Below are 18,930 nucleotides of genomic sequence, written 5' to 3' on the forward strand. Positions count from 1 at the left end.
GTATTTATCTATGAACAGAACATGGAAGGGCATTGGCACATTGTACGCTAAATGACCGTACATTAAGCTATTTCCACATACATTTTCACGTTCATACTAGCTACCCCGCATACAGTTTTGGTTCTGTGAAAATGACCGAAAAATGCTACCATGCCTTGTTCTGTTCTTAATAACTTCATGTCCGTTAGTGGCAGAGACCTCAAATATTTGCACAGAATTGATAAAAGAGTGTATTTGAGGAAAAAATAATGATTGATACCATATGGATGCAAAAAATGGGTTTATAATACCCTCAATATCACTCAATTTTGCACTTTTTTCCAAATTCAGGGCCTTATGGAAAATCAATAGGCATGTAGTACAAACTTTTAATGATTCAGTCATACTGAAAACATGTTTGTCTTCCATCCTACAAAGCTTGGTGAGGCTAGGAATAATACTTTTCAAGAAATTAATGCCCAAACATGGGTTCCCAGATAAGGCACTGTGAGTGTAAAAATTAAAAAATATCAAGGGCTGAAAAAATATAAAAATACTGGAATTGAACAGAAATATTTTACAGGCCTTGATTTTGGGGCCCAAACATTATCTAGACAAACTTTGAATATGATGTAAATGAGTCAGCCTTAATGACCACAGAGAGCAAAACAGTTACTAAAGCTAAGGATTAATAACGATAGCATACTTTTTCTGAGAGCCTCTTTTTTGTATCAGCTTAACTGACAGACAAATTAACCACTTGAATTATTGTAAGAAGATGAAATAAAATTGAACACAAAGTATATTTTCTTGTATAACTCCCATCTGGGCACACATCTCCTTTAGTCCAGCATCCATCTCTGTTCACCGAAAACTACCCCCTCAGACCGTTTGTGTGTGTTTGCAAATGTTCGCAGTGAACTCAAAGCAAACAAAAAACTGTTTGAAAATGTTTGTGAATGTTTGCCTTTCTTTTCTGATTGCATGCACCTCAGGTTTTTTCCGTCTTTTTTTTGGAGCTTTTGGAGCCACAGGACACCTTACCCTCTCGACTCTACATTTCAGACACTGCTCCACTGGAGTTTTGCAACAAGGTTTACTTTGTTATTTTGTAAAATAAAAATAATAATATTAAATAAATAAATTAATTAAAGAACTGCTTGGATGCAGGCAATTTTTTTCTTAATGTCTTGCTATTCTTTGCCAAGCATATAGTTTTTGAAAGAAAAGTTCTCTTTTTTCAATTAAAAACATTAAATTGATCAGAAAGACAGTCTAGACATTGTTAATGGTGTAAATGCCTGGAAATAGCAGATTTTTAATGGAATATCTACATAAGTGTACAGAGGCCCATTTTTAGCAACCATCATACTTGTGTTCCAATGGCACATTGTGTTAGTTAATCCCAATTTATCATGTTAAAAGGCTAAGTGATCATTAGAAAACCCTTTTGGAATTATGTCAGCACAGCTGATTAAAGAAGCAATAAAATTGGCCTTCTTTAGGCTGGTTGAGTATATGGAGCATCAGCATTTGTGGCTTTGATTATAGACTCAAAATGGCGTGAAAAAAGACCTTTCCTCTGAAACTCATCAGTCTGTTCTGGTTCTGAGAAGTGAATGCTATTCCATGCGACAAATTGCCAAGAAACTGAAGATCTCGTACAATGGTGTGTACTACTCCATTCACAGAACAGCACAAACTGGCTCTAACCAGGATAAAAAGAGAAGTGGGAGGCCCCGATGCACAACTGAGCAAGAGGACAAGTACATCAGAGTCTCTAGTTTTAGAGACAGATGCCTAACAGGTCCTCAACTGGCAGCTTCATTAATGATACCCGCAAAACACCAGTCTCAAGGTCAGAGGCAACTCCTGGATGCTGGCCTTCTAGGCAGAGTTACAAAGAAAAAGCCATATCTGAGGTTGGCCAATAAAAAGAAAAGATTACGATGAGCAAAAGAACACAGACATTGGACAGAGGAAGATTGGAAAAAAGTGTTTGGATCACAAAGAAGAACACCTGTTAGGCACAGAGCAAATGAAAGGATGCTGGTGGAGTGCTTGATGCCATCTGTCAAGCATGGTGGAGGCAATGTGATGGTCTGGGGGTGCTTTGGTGGTGGTAAAATGGGAGATTTGTACAGGGTAAAGGGGATCTTGAACAAGGAAGCCTATCGCTCCATTTTACAACGCCATGCCATACCCTGTGGACGGCGCTTGATTGGATCCAATTTCCTCCTACAACAGGACAATGACCCAAAGCACAGCTTCAAACTATGCACGAACTATTTAGAGAAGAAGTAGGCAGTTAGTATTCTGTCAATAATGGAGTGGCCAGCGCAGTCACCAGATCTCAACTCTATTGAGCTGTTGTGGGAGCAACTTGACCGTATGGTATGTAAGAAGTACCCATCAAGCCAGTCCAACTTGTGGGAGGTGCTTCAGGAAGCATGGGGTGAAATTTCTTCACCTTACTTCGACAAATTGACAGGGAGAATGGCAAAGGCCTGCAAGGCTGTAATAGCTGCAAATGGAGGATTCTTTCATTATTTCTAATCTTGTCAATGTCTTGATTACATTTCCTATTCATTTTGCAACTCATTTGAAGTATGTGTTTTCATGGAACATGTGAAATTTTCTGGGTGACCCCAAACTTTTGAACAGTTGTGTGTGTGTGTGTGTGTGTGTGTGTGTGTGTGTATGTGTATGTATCCATCTATCTATATCTATATCTATATCTATCTCTCTCTCTCTCTACATATATATATATATATATATATATATATATATATATATATATATATATATACACACACACACACACACTTGAATAAATAATAGCAGCACAATAATCTCTCTTTTATCTCTGTCTTGTTTTCATAATCATTGGAAGCCAGATTCGTAACTGAAAATAAAATGCGTTTAATCGCCTAGCCTTAGGGACAATATTTTCATTGCTCTGTTTCATAGTGCTGTGAAGCTGTGTTAGCCTTCCATTCAAAATGTGTTTTCTAATTGAAACTGAATTTACAATCATCTCAGGACCGCAAGCTGTCTAAGTCCGAGCGTCAGCGCTTCAAAGAGGAGGCGGGCATGCTGAAGGGTTTGCAGCACCCCAACATAGTGCGGTTCTATGACTCCTGGGAGTCCACATGCAAGGGGCGCAAGTGTATTGTGCTTGTGACAGAGCTCATGACGTCAGGTACTCTGAAAACGTAAGTTGACGTGAGTGAGCTTCACTGTGCTGCCACAGCTCTGGTCATTGTATTTCATTCTTTATTTGTCATACCCCACAGTGAAGTTGCTCATTGATGTGTCGGTTGTGTAATGTTCAGGTATCTGAAGCGTTTTAAAGAGATGAAAATCAAAGTGCTGCGGAGTTGGTGTCGGCAGATCCTGAAGGGGCTCCACTTTCTCCATACGCGGTCACCTCCCATAATCCACCGGGACCTGAAATGTGACAACATCTTCATCACAGGGCCCACCGGGTCTGTCAAGATTGGGGATCTGGGTCTGGCCACGCTTAAGAGGGCCTCCTTTGCCAAGAGTGTCATAGGTACCACCCCAACTCTTCTACTCTACTGTCCTTCATTGTTCAAATCCATCAGCATCTACTCTCTATGCTCAGGACTGTGGATGAGAAAAGGAAAATTTCTCTTATCATGAAGTTTCTTTTTCTTCCTCTGCTTCCTTTTTAAAGTGTTTTGTAACAGTGTGGTGTGAAAGCAGCAGACCACAGTGTTTCCCTGATCTCTCAAACCACAGCTAACCAGGGCTCCTTCTCTTGGGAGGTGAAGTCAGACTTTGCTGTCTCTCTTGCTTGGAGAGATGCACGCGCCCCACCCCTCCCCTAGGTCCTAAATCAGTTTTTTTTTTTCAACTATTGCCCTCAGTGTTTAAGAGACTGATATTTCAGGCTTCCACTGAGAGTAAGTAGCCCTGCGACTGCATTTAACACGGACTTGTGCATAGGTGTATTGTGGCTTGTCTGCACGCAAACCAGCTCTTGGCAAAGGGCTGGCACAAAAGCTAGAGGTATGCCCTGGGCTTCCAGGTACTGTTCTGAATGATCTCTGTTCTGTGGTTTGGAAATGTGTGGTCTGTTTCTCTTATGAGCCCTATGATGTTCCTCATGACAGTACTGATGTTCATGTTCTCTCTCAAGGATACATTATCTATATTTTATCACATTGTCTTCTTTTCCAGTGTGTTTTGAGCGTACGAATGTCATTGCTCTTTTCAGTCTCCTTCTTAGTCCTATAGTCGTAGGAATTACGTTTCCTTTCCTTCTTTCTTTTCTTTTTTTGGGAAACTTTAACCTCAGCTCTCCCTTTATTCTACTTAAAGGATAATATAGTGTACTTCGGTACAGGCAGGCAGTAAGTATGCAGAAAGTGGGCCTGGTAAGTCAACCAGTACTATGTGACACATCTCAATCCAATTCATATTGAATAGAAGTTTTTCTGTGTGAGGCCTTTTATTAATGGGAATATTATTTACCATGCTTTACTGGTGTACAGACCCTCACTATTTGGTTACTAGCTGTGGAATCTACTGTTCTTAGCTCCTTCATGTACTCTTCCCACAGGTTCAGCAAAGGTAAGTGGTTTTAGTTTTCACTGATTACTGATCAATGGTAAGACCTTAAAAAGGTTATTTCCATAGCTAGTATATCAGTGTATTCTGTTTGTTTAGCTCCAGGCCCTTGATCTTTACTCCTTTCAGACTTAGAGTTTTTGCTTCCATTCCCATCATTAGACTGATGTGGAAAATGGCCTACAGCCCTCACTCAGGACTCATTCTTGTGTCTGTAAGGCAGAGTTTGAGTCTTCTGGCTGTGGCTGTGACAGTGGGTTCTGCACACCAGTCTCTGTCCTCAGCCCAATTGTAAAGGTCTTACAGAGAGAAACTTGGGCACTTATTTCTGCAGCCTGACTAAGAACAGCTTCCCTTTCCTCTTTTGTTTCCTTTCCCTTTATTTGCTCTCCTCCTCTCCACCTCTCTCTTTTCTCGCAGATCGTCGATGTCCATCGAAGCTCCACGACCTCTTCCTCTCCCCTCCTCATAGAGGTGGTGTAAATAGGCTCTGAGCGAGTTCTGAACCGTTGTTTTGATTTAAGGTACCCCTGAGTTCATGGCGCCCGAGATGTATGAGGAGAAGTACGACGAGTCAGTGGATGTGTATGCCTTTGGGATGTGCATGCTGGAGATGGCTACCTCAGAGTACCCTTACTCAGAGTGCCAGAACGCTGCACAGATCTATCGCAGAGTCACCAGCGTAAGTTCATCCCACACACACACACACAGACAGGACAGAGCACTCTGAAAGTTTCTTCTCCCTTTTTTTCCTGTTCTCTCTTTTGTTCTCTTTTTGCCTTCACAAGGCATTGTCTTTCATCTCTCTCTGTAATTGAGTGGTAAGTTTTTTCCCTTACTTTTTAATACTGATTTCAATAAGTCATTTCATTTTGAAATAAAATGTAGTGACCTTGTTGGCTACATGGCCAATCGCATTAGGGGGTGGGTGATATGACCTCAATCATTTCTCTGTATTTCCCACATCCTGTGTAGTGATGACACTGTATCATGATATATAGGTAAACTGACAATTATTCATTTACATTTGTTCATTTAGCGCACACTTTTACCCAAAGCGACTTCTTAGACAGGCAGAACACAATCCAACCAGTCAGGAGCTGCCTGTTGCATGAGTCCCAAGTGCCAAGTTCAGTCTTAGATCAGATACAAATTTAAGAGTTTTGAAGGAAAATAAGAGAGAGGACTACAAGTGGGTCAAAGGCCCTCATAATATAAACTGTTTTGTATCTAAGTGATGAACCACAAAAAGTGAAACAAATCACAGAAATAATGGTCACGTAGAGGTGGAGAGCTGGAGTTAAAAAAAATAAAAAAAGATATTATTATGGTTGTTAAACTTTAGATGGTTAAAAAAAAATATTTATTTAACCATCTGGCTTCCCTATGCAGCCAAATATTGCCAATTCAGTTTGAAAAGCATAATCTTTTGTTGGTGGTCACATGTTTAGTATCTTTATGAAGTCACCCCTTTCTTACCAACAAATGCATCAACTCACTCATTCACTCATTTACATACCCAGCCCCACATAATCCTCTCTCGTTCCAATGTTTGGCCTCAGTTTCAAGTAAAGTGCTGTATTAGCTGTTAAAGCTAGTTGATGGCAAGTAGGGTTGCCACCCGTCCCTTACAATATGGCATCGTCCCGTATTGTATCAAAAAGGGAAGAGATTTGTCCTGCATTTTCGTACACGTCGTTTCATTTATACACTGGATGAGAATAACATAGCATCAAGTGAAATCAAACCAGTTATACAAATGGAGTGGGGAAGTTTAATTTAAGTGGTGAGCTACAGACCAACAAGTTCTGCATGTGTGTTAGATTGCACATCAGTGTCATGGTTTCCAATATGCGTAACTCAGTGGTTGCCTTGTAGTTTACAATTAAAAATAGCAACCCCCCCCCCCCCCCCCCCCTTATTATTTCAATGATGTCTCCATTCCCACGGGGAAAGGTAAGATGCTGTCAAGATATTGGGCTGAATGCGGTGATTTTCCTGACGATGAATACGAGGCAAACTGGCCAAACTTGCCATCGAGCTTTTTCAGTCACCCATGGAGGGGTGTCTGACGTTAAACAGCATGCTGCAGGTGCTACCCATGTCCGAGCAGAGCAGACTACGCAGAGTGGAATCGCTCGATTCCTTATTCCCCTCAGACTTCCTCCAAGGCTGACATGGTGTATTGTCTAAATTAATTGTATATTGCCAGCTGTAGCCTATATTATAGCCTACGTTAGCTTTTATTACACAGTAACCAATACAAATAGCTAGGCAATAATCAGTGCAAATGTCATTCTGATATTTCATCCATTCTCTTAGATTTTGGGCTGAAGGTTAAGATTTAAATCATATAAAAGTCATCATATAAATCATAAGTATTATACATTATATAAATATGACAATGTACAATACAAAACAACCCAATCAATCTATCCTGTATAAGCCATAAACATGATACACTTTTAAAAACTGTTTTAAGCAAAACCTGAGCAGGGATAGGGTAGAGGTAGGTGGTTCTTGAGGGAGTGTCCCTTTTTTCTCCATATAAAAAGTGGCAACCCTAGTGGCAAGATGGATAAGCCATCAAACCTGGTTAATGGTGAGCTAGATCAGCCATCAAAGCTATTTAGTGACGAGCTGAATTAGCCGCCAAAGCTAGTTAGTGGCGAACTGAATCAACCGCCAAAGCTAGTTAGCTAGTGGTGAGCTGGATTAGCCGCCAAAACTAGTTAGTGGCGAGTTGGATTAGCCAGGGAAGTGTGTAGTTCAACACCTGTTTCCAGTGAGTTGAAATGTTTGTATAGCGTGTCTATATCTGTGTATCAGGAGATTTACAATTTGGTATTTAGCAGATGCTTTCAGCCAAAGCGACTTACAGTGACTTTATTGCAATAAATTTGAGCATGCATTTTGACTGAATGTAAGATTGGGCTAAATTGACATCAAAATTTTGTGAAGTTTGCTATACATTGTATCCATTATGTTAAACTCCATATTGTGACATGACTTGATACCAGTTTTCATTTCCGTAATGGTACACTGTTCACTCCAGTTCCGGGTGTTGGTCTGAACTCAGATCTAGTAGTAGGATTCACCTTTCAAGCTGAATATTCTCTTAGCATACATTGAGGTCATTGTGACCATGTAAAATAAGCATCACTGTGTTTCTAGCCCGAAGGCTCCAGAATATTTACTCCACTGATCCGAATAAGTGTAGCTGTGGTCAAGATGAATCCGTGTCCTGCCCCTGCCTCTCTGTAGGGACTCATATTGCCTCTGCCTCTCTGTAGGGACTCATTTGTGTTGTGTTTTGGGCTGTTGCAGGGTGTAAAGCCTGGCAGTTTTGACAAGGTGGCCATACCAGAGGTCAAAGAGATCATTGAAGGATGCATTCGTCAGAATAAAGATGAGAGGTATGTACCTGTCCCTGTATCTCTAAATTTTTACTTCCAGACAGTTCTTCTTAATGTCTGCTGTTCTTCTAAAACGTTTAACCAAAGTTGTGTTCTTTTTTTTTTTTAATTATTGAGCCATGGTTTGAACATGGAGCACCTCTTTGTGTTATAAGTGATAGGGATGTACCAAATCTAGGCAGTTTGGAAAGCGGCAGCCTGAACTTAACTGAATTTTTAAGATCATGTAGTGTAGACTAGTCTATTGTAAAACATGTATTTTTAATCCTTGAGGAGAATCATTGATTTTATTGTTATCCATGGTCGTGTGTGGGACTCACACAAACATGTATGGTCACATGTTGGTCCAGTTGTTAGATACTCAAATACTATTTGAATCCTCTTTACCAGTCACATTGTCCTTTTTGCTCTCATTTTTCTCTCATTTTTGCTCCTTTCTTTTTGACAGGTATTCGATCAAGGACTTACTGAACCATGCTTTTTTCCAAGAAGAGACTGGTGTGCGTGTGGAGCTGGCTGAGGAGGATGATGGGGAGTGTGTTGCTATCAAGCTTTGGTTGCGCATAGAGGATGTGAAGAAGCTCAAAGGGAAATATAAGGACAATGAAGCCATTGAGTTTTCCTTTGACCTCCAGAAAGATGTGCCAGAGGATGTGGCACAGGAAATGGTACAGGCTTACTCCAATGTCAACGTGCCCGTTCAAATCCTGATGTTTTTCAGATATTTTACTTTCAGAGATTTCCTGATCCTGTTGGAGTAAACACATTTTCTGCCTTGAACCCACTGACATACCGTTTTCCTTAGGTGGACTCCGGTTACGTCTCTGAGGGTGACCATAAGACTATGGCCAAGGCTATTCGGGACCGTGTGGCACTTATTCTCCGAAAGAGAGAGCAGAGGCAGCTGGTGCGGGAGGAGCAGGAGAAAAGAAAACTGGAGCTGGAACAAGGACAGCAGCTTCCAGCCGAACAGCCACTTCCTGCTGTCCCCACCCAGACTCAATGGCCAGCCGAGCCCTCTGGGCCCACACTAGCACCTGTACTCCTGGAGTTAGAGGAGCCTGAGACAGATACACGTTAGTATGACTAAGCTACTGGAATTAAGTCCCTGAAGCATGTCTTTCCTTTCCGAATGCAATTTAATCATCCGCATATTAATGCATATTATCAGACTGACATTTAAGGTCATGGAGGTGTATTTTGACTGATGTTTTCAATCACAATTAGCATAAAGTGTCGTATGAGTTGTAATTGGGTTATCCATTTGAGATGATTCTGGCCTTTCTGATTGTGCTATAGTCTCAGCAGTAGGGGAGGCTCCAGGCTCCATGGTGCTTTCTGAGTCTCACACTGGGCCGCCATCGGTGTCATATGGTCCTCTGCCAGCTGGGCAGTCATCAGTGTCATTTGGTCCTGTGCCCCCTGCTCAGCTGTCTCAGCCATCAGCTATGCCCCAGAGTACACAGTCTGCCTCCAAAGGCCACGCACAAAGCACAGTGAGTCATGCAGCTCCACTCAACCACTGCGTTTCCTTTAGCTTTTCTTTCATATAACACCGCTTTCTCCCTTTACTTTTTTATATTGTTGTGCATGCAGCTTTTGTTTGTCTGCACTCACAGATCTCTAATGACCTTTGACATTGTCATTCTCTTCCTTCCTGTGCTGTCTTCCTCTCCCTCAGCACCAGACTCAGGCTGACATTGCTCCCATACCACAGTCTGGAACTGCACCTCAGCAGGTTTGACCTCTGAACTTTGGCCTTTCATAGCACTCTTCCACTGCTGTGGACAGAATGGATTCTGTGAATAACAGATTGTAATGTTACGCAAAACTCACAGTTGGATACACACAGGGACTATGGGGTTACCGGTCTTTTTGAGACAGAATAAGAAAATACCAGACATAACTTTTTCAGTGCTTTGTGACAGGGTGAACATCCTTTGGAATAGAGGTTTTGAAGTGAAGCTTGGCATGGATGTTATAGATTTCGCTGAATGCTTTTGTCTGTATAAAAATGAGACAAAGAGATTCAGATTGCAGAACTATAAACCCATGGGTGGATAGCTTGGTAGGAATGTATGTACAGTTATACCACTGATGAAAAACCCAAGCACAGCTCAATGCCATTGTGTTACACCTGTCACAGGTCTCTCTGCCCGCTTCTGTTCAGCCCACTGTACTGACGCACCACCAGCAGCAGCCACAAGAGGGCACCCAGAGCTCTGCACAAACCCAGCCACTGCCAGGATCCCAAATCTTACAGGTACGTGACAACGTGTGACCAGCTCCGCCTGCACATGCATATGTGTTCAAACAGGCTCAGAGTCACTTCAAAGCCACTGAAATCTGTCAACCCCTACAACCACTGTACCACACCCACAACCTTCACACATCAACAAAACACATTTACTGATCTCTACACTTTCTGTTCATTTCTTTCATATTCACTTTTTTCTCTTTGCATAATGACTCCCCCCCCCCCCCCCCTCATAATTTCTCAGTAACTTCTCTTGCCTTCTCTTCTGTACACCCTGCTCTTGCATGCATGGCTGTCAGGCATGGGTCAGTCAGCTTAGCCCTCCTGTTTTCTCACCACCACCAAACACTGAACATCTCTATTTTCTCTATCAGGCTGCACAGGTACATGTGTGACTTCATGCTGTTGTTTTCACACTCCGCTTGTGTTGAAATGATCTGATCAGAGAGCCTCTCCCATCCCTGGTGCTACTTACACGATATCCACAGATATGTAGTGCTCATTACAGCCCCTCCACAGCTTCATTTGGCTGCTTTGTTCAGGCCTGACAACATAAAACTTTAAAATTCACATAACAAGATGAAACCCTGGAAAGCAGATTTGTGTGACCCGGTAGATTTTGGTAATGTTGGTGTGGTTTTAACCCAGTAGACAGTAATCTGTAGAAATGTTTGTTTGTTTATGTGCGCAGGTTTTTCTGTTGATCTCTTTCTTTTTGACGTTTCAGGGTCCTCTGACTGCGGTACAGCCATTACCAACAGAGCAGACATCAAATCAGACAGCGCTCTTATCATCCACAGAAAAGTAAGCCTGCTCCTGTTGCAGAGTACACGACGTCATATACAACAGTAGTTTGAAGCAGACTGGGTCACAGCAGTAGAAACCATGGTGTATGTGTAGACCAGGCATGTCTCTTCCTGACAGTGTTGGTTTCTTCCTGTGGCAGTGGTCAGTGTGATACTGCGTCTGGTCTGAGTGATGGGAATGAAGGCAAACATGAGGGCCGCTCTGTGAAACGGCACCATCGCCGATCCATACGCAGTCACTCACGCCATGACAAGAGCGCCAAGGCCAAACTCATTGTGCTCAATGTAAGCTTCTCGCCGCTCCACAGAAAACACAGTGCTCAGTCGTTTTACATGCTGTTATTATTTGTGTGTGCAGGATTATGTTAGAGTCATTCGTGGCTCAGTACCAAAAGAAGACCCTGCCTTGACTTGTTCCCTGTGAATTATTGACTGATGTGTCTGTATTAGAGCCCGATATTAGCTAACTGCAGATAAATTGGTATCGGTGTTTATAACGGCCAATAAATGATAATTGGAGAAATGGAGGGACAGAAGATCCTTCAACCATGTTGTCGCACATAAAGTGTGTAGGGACTTTTACTTTAAAACAGAGATTGGGACGAAGGCGAACAGAAGGAGAAGAGAAAAACTGATTTTTTTGGAGGGGGATATAGGTCAGAAGGAGGACTACTTTACTTTTGAGAGAGGTCAACTGTCAGGTGTACATTGGATGCCCCTCAGTTAGTTTAATTCTCTGGCAAGGACAAATTCACTGCTCACTGTTCACAGTGTGTGTGTGCGATCACAGAGATTTACAAAAAAAAAAAAAAAGCAAGCTAATACCGTTTTTATCAGTGGAAGAACGTTAACGAGCGGTTAAATTATAGCGATTAACTTGTTCTGCCTAAATGAAGCAGCAACTTGCATGTCTGTAGTTACAGTCGGTGCATTGGGAATTATTAAACCAGAGGGGACACGTAAATAAATGTTGGCTGAACAAGTATCTAACATGGCTTGATAGCCAAGCAAAGTTATCTAGTTTCTCTTTCAAATGTGTAGTGTAAAATCCCAAAGTCCCAAGTCCTCGTTGCAGACAGTCATGTAGTGTTAGATGCATTCAATAGCAGCATTTGCTCTAGGTCACTGTATCAGTTTATTGCATTATTTATCAAAACTTTAGTATATTTTGTTATTCAAAATATACTTTGTTTGTTCAAGTTTATTTTTAAACTACATTGTGTTGCCTTGGTAAGGACTCTGAAATAACTACACGTAACAAATTTTAGGGAAAGTCTTTAGTGTTTCTGAAAAAAAAAAGAATATTGGCTGATATGTCAATTTCGGATTTTTAAATCCTCAAATATTGAAATCAGTATCGGTCTTAAAAACTGTGTATCGGTTGGGCTCTGGTCTGTACAGATGTATATGTAACTTCAGCATTATAATCTGTAACACTGGTTATCCAGTGTGCACTTCTACCTGTGGGTGTAATTGGGTTTTTTGTCTCAGATTTCCAGCATGGGTGACAGGGTGGCAGAATGTCAGCTGGAGACACACAACAGGAAAATGGTGACGTTCAAGTTTGATTTGGATGGTGATAACCCTGAGGAGATTGCACAGATCATGGTAATTTCTCCACTGTAACAGCTTTTGCAAATGTCATTCATATCTCACACTGATATTCATGAGATGGGCAGTGAGCTGAGAGACTTTATCACTGTGTTTCAGGTGGGGAGTCAGTTCCTCCTGGAGACTGAGAGAGAGTCATTCATTGAGCAGGTGCGGGAGGTAATTGAGATGGCAGACGACAGCGGAGGCGTAATTAAAGATGGCTACTCTCAGGTATGAGTTCTCCATCGCGATCATCATCCTATAAGAGTCCATGACATCACGCCATCCCGTAAGAGCCCATGAGATCATGCCATCCCAGAGCTGTATGACTCAGAGCACTCGTTTCCCTCCACACAGGTCATCAACGACCTACAGCACCAAAGACCAGAGATGACAGCCCCTCTCCCTGGTAAAACAGAAATATCAACTTTTCTTTTCACCTCTTCTCCTAGGTTTTTGTTTTATTTATTTATTTATTTTAGAACTTTAATCAGTTTTGTTATTGATCCAAAGAAAGGTTAATTTATATGTTTTTTCCACTGTGAATTTGACTTGTTAAATCTTACTAAAATTATGTTAATATTTTTGGATGTGTTTGAACGTCAGTCTAGGGCTTGGAGTAAGTCTTTAGTCTTGGTGTTTTTCCATTGTACCTCAGGCGGGTGTCTGTGTCTGTGTCTATGTATCTGTCTGTGTGTTTGTCTGTCTCAGGTGTGTCTCCGAGTCTGGCGGCACAGGTGGTGCACTCTGCCGGCCGGCGCTTTATCGTTAGTCCTGTCCCAGAGGCACGACTTCGAGAGCCGTTTTTTGGACCTCCTTCAGCAAACACGTCATTTGGTGATGACCCTGTAACAGGTTGGAGCCTTTCTCTGGCTTGCTTCAGTGTTGGTGTTCACCAGTCATTTAACAAACCTGATGTCTGATTTCCTTCTTCCCTTTCATTGTGCTGGCAGATCTGACCAGCTCATCTCAGTCCGTCTCTGCCTCAGTGAACAATGGACAACAGGAACAGACCAACATGGTTCCCAGCACAAACCAGCAGTCTCTTGTCTCTGGTGGGCCTGTGGCTGAGGGCACTTTGACTGTTGTCACTCATGCTGGGTATCAATCCAATGCACCAGGGACAGCTTCACAGAGCACCTCCACACCACTGCCTGCAGGCTCCACCTCACCCCCCCTCACTGTCCAACAGACAAGTGCAGGCAGGATATCCCCTACCTTGCTCCCTGCTGAGTCTGTCTCACAGCGCCGCCCTTCCATTCCCACTGCTTCCCACCAGATCTCCCAGACAGCCTCAGGGCAACACCCAGAGACCAGTGGCATCTCTGCTGCTGTTCCCTCCAACAGTGACCAGCCCCCAGCCTCTGTCCCTGCCACCTCCGTCCCACTGTCCCTCCCCAGTGGTCAGCCAGCCCATTCCTCCTCTGTCCCCAGTCACTCTACAGAGAGTGAGGGTGAAGCACAAAGTAAGTCTCCAGGAATTGAGGACATACACGCCCTAGATAAAAAGCTGCGCTCCCTCTTTAAAGACCAGAGTTTGACCACCAACTCAGCCCAGCCTGACTCCTCCAGTGACACAGTGTCCACCTCCTCACCTCCCTCCACCATCGGCACTCCTCCTCCTGGTATGGTGTCCAGTGTCGGCCAGACGCCTTCCTCCAGTGTATCTCTGAGTTCCAGTGGGCATTTCAGCACAGGCTGTCTGTCCACTCACACACAGGCTGGAAGCCCTGTGAACCATGGGCAGGCTGCTCATGCAGAGCCGGGCATGACACTGCCGGTAAGTCCACATGCTTAAGCTCATGGTTTTCAGTTAGCTGATCCTATCAATGTATTTATACCCCTGGTATTAAAATAATTTGTTTTTGTCTCTTCTCAGTCATCTGTGGCTGTCTCACCTCAGGATACATCATCAGGTTGGTTTATTATGAGTGGAAGTGCATGTTTTGGTAATTTGTTTATGGATGTTTTGGTAGTATTTGTTTATGGATTATTATAAGTTGGTAATGTGAAATGCCATTTGTGTGTCACTGCAGTGTCCTCGTCTGTCGCAGATGACAAGTCGTTGCCGGCACCACTCGCTGATAGAGGTTTCCGTCTGGGCCGATTTCAGGTAGATTTCAGCTTGTAGTTCTGTGATCATGAAAAGTCTTTTTTTGCTCTTTGTGTGTTGCATTAACGTTTCATCAAGTAATTGATGAATTCTGCGGAGATAATAGTTAAGTAAAAAACATTAATTAAAACATTTAATTAAAATGGTGTCTTCTCTAATGTATAGCAGAACCTCAGGGCAGAATTACCAAAGGCTTCATAATTTCTACCTTTGTAAGACACCTTAGGCCTATTGTGCATTTACTGATATTTTATAATTTAACGTACTACAATCATTTTCTGGAGAATGAAAACTAGGAACTGGTTTCCTTCACTTAAATTTCTCATTTCCACCTTTGTTCAGTTAGCTGATACTCTTCTCCAAAGCATCTTAGAAAATGTAGTTTCATTCTTGTGCTTTGTGATCATGGGCATAACAAAACAAAGTGTTTCTATATATTAGACACGGATATCTAGGGACAGATCAATTTTGAAAATCTTGGCTGAAAATTGAGGACATCCCAGTAGAATAAAAGGCGGTATTATCAGACACAGTGTGAAGTTGGTGCGGTTTATATGTTAGCTGATGCAGTGTAAAGATGAAATTCTTCTCTTGGTCTTCATACAGGTCTCTGTTGCAGCTGATCAGACCTTGACCAGTGCTCCTGACCTTACATCAGTGGGCTCCTCCTCCTCCCTCACCTCTTCCTCCTCCTCATCATCATCGTTCTCCAGCCCTGAGAATACATTGCACAAGTCCCAGTCACTGCACAGAGAGAACACTGACCATGACACGCCCAGTGTCCCTGCACCCACTGCTACTGGCTGTTTCCACGTGACTGCCAGCACTGACACCAAAGTAGATCATTTGCCAGTGAACCCAGCTGATGTGGATACCATGGAAGGACGTTCCAGAGATAATCCAGCCTCATCCACTGAGCTCAGGACTCACGCTCCCAGTCTCCCCAACTCCAGCAGCGACCACGACTCCGAGCAAGAGGACGAGGCCTTTACGAGGGAGATTAACCAACTCAGGGAGAGGTAAGACTGATTGTCCATGTGAGAGCTAACAAATGAACCCATTAGCTGTGTACTCATTTCTTATGTACTGCATCATCACTCATTCGGTTCTTCTCAACCCACTCAGACATTTAATGGAAATCCAGGCCTTACAGACCAGACAGAGGGAGGAGATTGAAGCTCTGTATGCCAAGTTGGATAAGGTGCCTCCCTCAGCCATGCTTCCTCCAACAGTGACTATGTCTGGAAACAGGCGGAAACCAGCGAAGGGCAAAGGGAACAAGTCTGGCCGCAGTAAGAGCATCCAGAATAGCCCTCAGCAGAGAGGTACACACCACATTTTAGAGCAGGATCTACCCAAGGAATTGTTTCTGTAGTCGTGTGCAGCCTGTTAATATTTGTTTTGTATATAGGGAATGAACTGAGTGTGGAGAGTGAACAGGTCTCCCTAGGCCAGCCTTCCACAGCACAGGAGACAGGCTCCAGTGCAGCAGTACCCTGTCCCAATGCCCACACACAGGGTACATCTTTAGCCTTTTTTCCAGTCACTCACTCATTTTGCTTTATTGCCATTGTGAATGTTTGATTTTGTCTTGTGCTGAGTTCATGTCCTCAAACACAGTTCTGATAATTTCTTAGGTAATACTAACACAACAGAAACTGGACCAAGCCTAGGTCAGAACCAAGCCCTTGCCAGCGCTCTGCCACGGAAGGGCTACTTCACAGACGACCTGCACCAGCTGGTGGATAACTGGGCTCGGGATGCCATGAACCTGGCCCAGGTTAAAAAGGGCATCAAACAGAACACTCAAAACAATGACGTAAGAGTCTCCCTGCTCTACTCAACTCGCTCTCTTCATTTATACTCAGACCCTGGATGAAAAACACATGGGGAATAATATCTAAAAATTTATAAAACAAATTTATAAAATTTAATATTTTATTTACTCTCTCTACTGTTTTACTCCAGATTCAGACCACCTGTCTCTCCTGTTCTTTATTCTAGATGATTCCTCGTAAGTTCTCAGCGCCGGGGCAACTGTGCTCCCTTGGCGGTTCCACGGCTGCTTCCTGCCTCCCCGCCAACAATCGGAAGGGTTCTCTCTGCCTGGCCCCGCAGCAATTCACTTACCCCTGTGGGCCGTATGGTGTACCCCAGTGGACGGGACCCACTGGACCTGCCCAGGTGGTTCTTCTAGGGTCGCTGCAGCCAGCGGGATCTGCTCCACTGCAGCCAGGTTTCCACATTGGCAGTGGGGCTCACAAACCCGGCAGTGGAGTGAGCGGAAGCAATTTAAGGACCACAGAGTCCAGTTGAGACAAGAGCGAGACTGTTCACGCACATGACGAGTCATAGTCGCACAACAGAGGGAAATGCTATGCATATGAGCAGTGCCCTTAAGGGTCTTTCACTGTCCTGTCTGGGGCCTTAATCCAAAAACAAATCCCGTTAGACTAACAGATATTGTAAGCCATCTGTGTCTGATGATTCTATTTACAGCAATGCATAGAACCCACTGGCTCTGCGTTTCACACCCTCTGAAACATTCCCCTGTCTCTTATAGTCATTTAGCCATGGCACACACAGTTGGCTAGGAAGCACTCTTATGGAGAAGAGCTGGTGTCGGATAGAAGGTGTATGGACATGGAGATGGCTGGGTTTGCAGCATGTTTAAACATGAATATGGAGTGTTAATACTATTATAGTTTGTCAGTACCTTAGAAAAGAAGGACCTAGGCAGGGAGGTAGCCACTTCAGAAACGTGGAATAAACTCCCTGAATTATGAGCAGGAACTCTGGAGGCCACTGCACATTTAATTATCCTCTTAGAACAGGTTAATTATGGCACGCATTTTACGGCATCTGTCATAACTTTAAAATATGCTTTACATGTTTTATCATTGCACAAAAAGGATGACTGTATGTAGGTAGGGTCAAGGTAAACCAAGGGTTTAATATATGTCACACCCTCCCCTCTTTTTTCACCACCTCTTAAATATGCTTGTGAAGTGAAGAGTTCATATATACATGTGCTGTGTATCTTAACAAAAATCTTCCCACTAAAACACACTACACCCCAAAGTTTGGTAGACACAGTGACTGAAGTTAGGATAACTGATTTTCAGTTTATACATGTTTGTGGTTGTTGATGGACTAGCAACTCACAGGCGAACTAAACATCCCAATGAGCTTGGTACATTGGGAGTGCCTTTAAATTAGTCCCTGGGCTGCTGTGGCAGTAAATTAGCCTTTGGTAACCTTTGTGTACAGGGAAGTATTTTTCTTCTAACTGACCTTTAAGGACCTGAAAATGACCTTGACCTCAAACACCACCTTACTGAAGAACAGCAAAAAAAGTATTATTTCAACATCTGATCACTGCAAGCCAGTTTTCTCCCACCCCTCACTAACACCGGTCTCCTTGTGTCTAACAGAGGGTTAAGACAGTATTACAAAACGGCTCCTGTTTTCTCTCCAAACCCACTGCAACCAAAGTGAATTTTGATATAATTCCAGAAACTGAGTGCCATGCTCTAAGCTGAACTCCTTGAATTCTCTAGAGAAGAAAAAGTTACTGCAATGCAGAATATGCTCAATTTTGAAGGTTAAACATGTGGAGGAGGGTAATGTTACTTTTGATACTCTGGTGGACAGATAAGTTGTTTTAAATCCTTTTTGTCCTTTTGATTTTCACGGAGCCACATTCTCAAGTTAGTTTTAATGTCACTTAAAGTAGTCACTAGCACTCCACACTGTTGTTTGTGTGGAAACTTTCTCACAATTATATCAATCATATCTCAAAACTGTTATCTTAATAAAGCGTTAAATCCGTGGAAGAAAAGATATGGCTACTGATGTAGTGTTTTTTGTTTCTCTTTTTTGTCCTTGATCCTGTGGGTGTCCATCAATGCTTAATGTGTTAACTTTGTACAAACTGTATATAAAAAGATAATAAAACATGTTGGGAATGAGCCAATTGTTCCTGTGTCCTACACTCATGGTATTCAGATGGTCATTACACTAACCATTCCCATCTCTTGGTCACAATGTTATATTGGATACACCAGGTTTAATATTCAAGTGTGTTCAACAACTCTACTAAACACAGCTCCTGTATCACTGCTGTTAGTATGTCACATACTAGCTGTAGGTTCAAAGGACAGACCACAT

General features: G+C 42.8%; 1 protein-coding gene across 3 annotated transcripts in view; it reads left to right on the top strand.

The window, feature by feature from the left end:
- Positions 1 to 18,728, top strand: part of wnk1a (WNK lysine deficient protein kinase 1a) — a 27,590-nt gene extending 8,862 nt beyond the window's left edge. The window contains exons 3-25 of one of the 3 annotated variants that reach the window (XM_030792973.1): positions 3,022 to 3,194; positions 3,315 to 3,535; positions 5,100 to 5,257; positions 7,903 to 7,991; positions 8,440 to 8,659; positions 8,797 to 9,067; positions 9,291 to 9,487; positions 9,673 to 9,729; positions 10,138 to 10,254; positions 10,976 to 11,052; positions 11,195 to 11,339; positions 12,546 to 12,662; positions 12,765 to 12,878; positions 13,005 to 13,056; positions 13,359 to 13,502; positions 13,601 to 14,427; positions 14,527 to 14,563; positions 14,684 to 14,760; positions 15,367 to 15,779; positions 15,886 to 16,085; positions 16,172 to 16,279; positions 16,398 to 16,579; positions 16,765 to 18,728. In XM_030792973.1, coding sequence (XP_030648833.1) covers positions 3,022 to 3,194; positions 3,315 to 3,535; positions 5,100 to 5,257; positions 7,903 to 7,991; positions 8,440 to 8,659; positions 8,797 to 9,067; positions 9,291 to 9,487; positions 9,673 to 9,729; positions 10,138 to 10,254; positions 10,976 to 11,052; positions 11,195 to 11,339; positions 12,546 to 12,662; positions 12,765 to 12,878; positions 13,005 to 13,056; positions 13,359 to 13,502; positions 13,601 to 14,427; positions 14,527 to 14,563; positions 14,684 to 14,760; positions 15,367 to 15,779; positions 15,886 to 16,085; positions 16,172 to 16,279; positions 16,398 to 16,579; positions 16,765 to 17,076 — 4,308 coding nt within the window. In that variant the 3' untranslated portion in view covers positions 17,077 to 18,728. The remainder of the gene's footprint in view (positions 1 to 3,021; positions 3,195 to 3,314; positions 3,536 to 5,099; positions 5,258 to 7,902; positions 7,992 to 8,439; positions 8,660 to 8,796; positions 9,068 to 9,290; positions 9,488 to 9,672; positions 9,730 to 10,137; positions 10,255 to 10,975; positions 11,053 to 11,194; positions 11,340 to 12,545; positions 12,663 to 12,764; positions 12,879 to 13,004; positions 13,057 to 13,358; positions 13,503 to 13,600; positions 14,428 to 14,526; positions 14,564 to 14,683; positions 14,761 to 15,366; positions 15,780 to 15,885; positions 16,086 to 16,171; positions 16,280 to 16,397; positions 16,580 to 16,764) is intronic. The other 2 variants (XM_030792988.1, XM_030792980.1) reach the window with 2 other exon arrangements.
- Positions 18,729 to 18,930: the final 202 nt, after the last annotated feature.

This window comes from Chanos chanos, chromosome 2 (genome assembly GCF_902362185.1).
Source record: "Chanos chanos chromosome 2, fChaCha1.1, whole genome shotgun sequence".
Taxonomy (NCBI): Eukaryota; Metazoa; Chordata; class Actinopteri; order Gonorynchiformes; family Chanidae; genus Chanos; species Chanos chanos.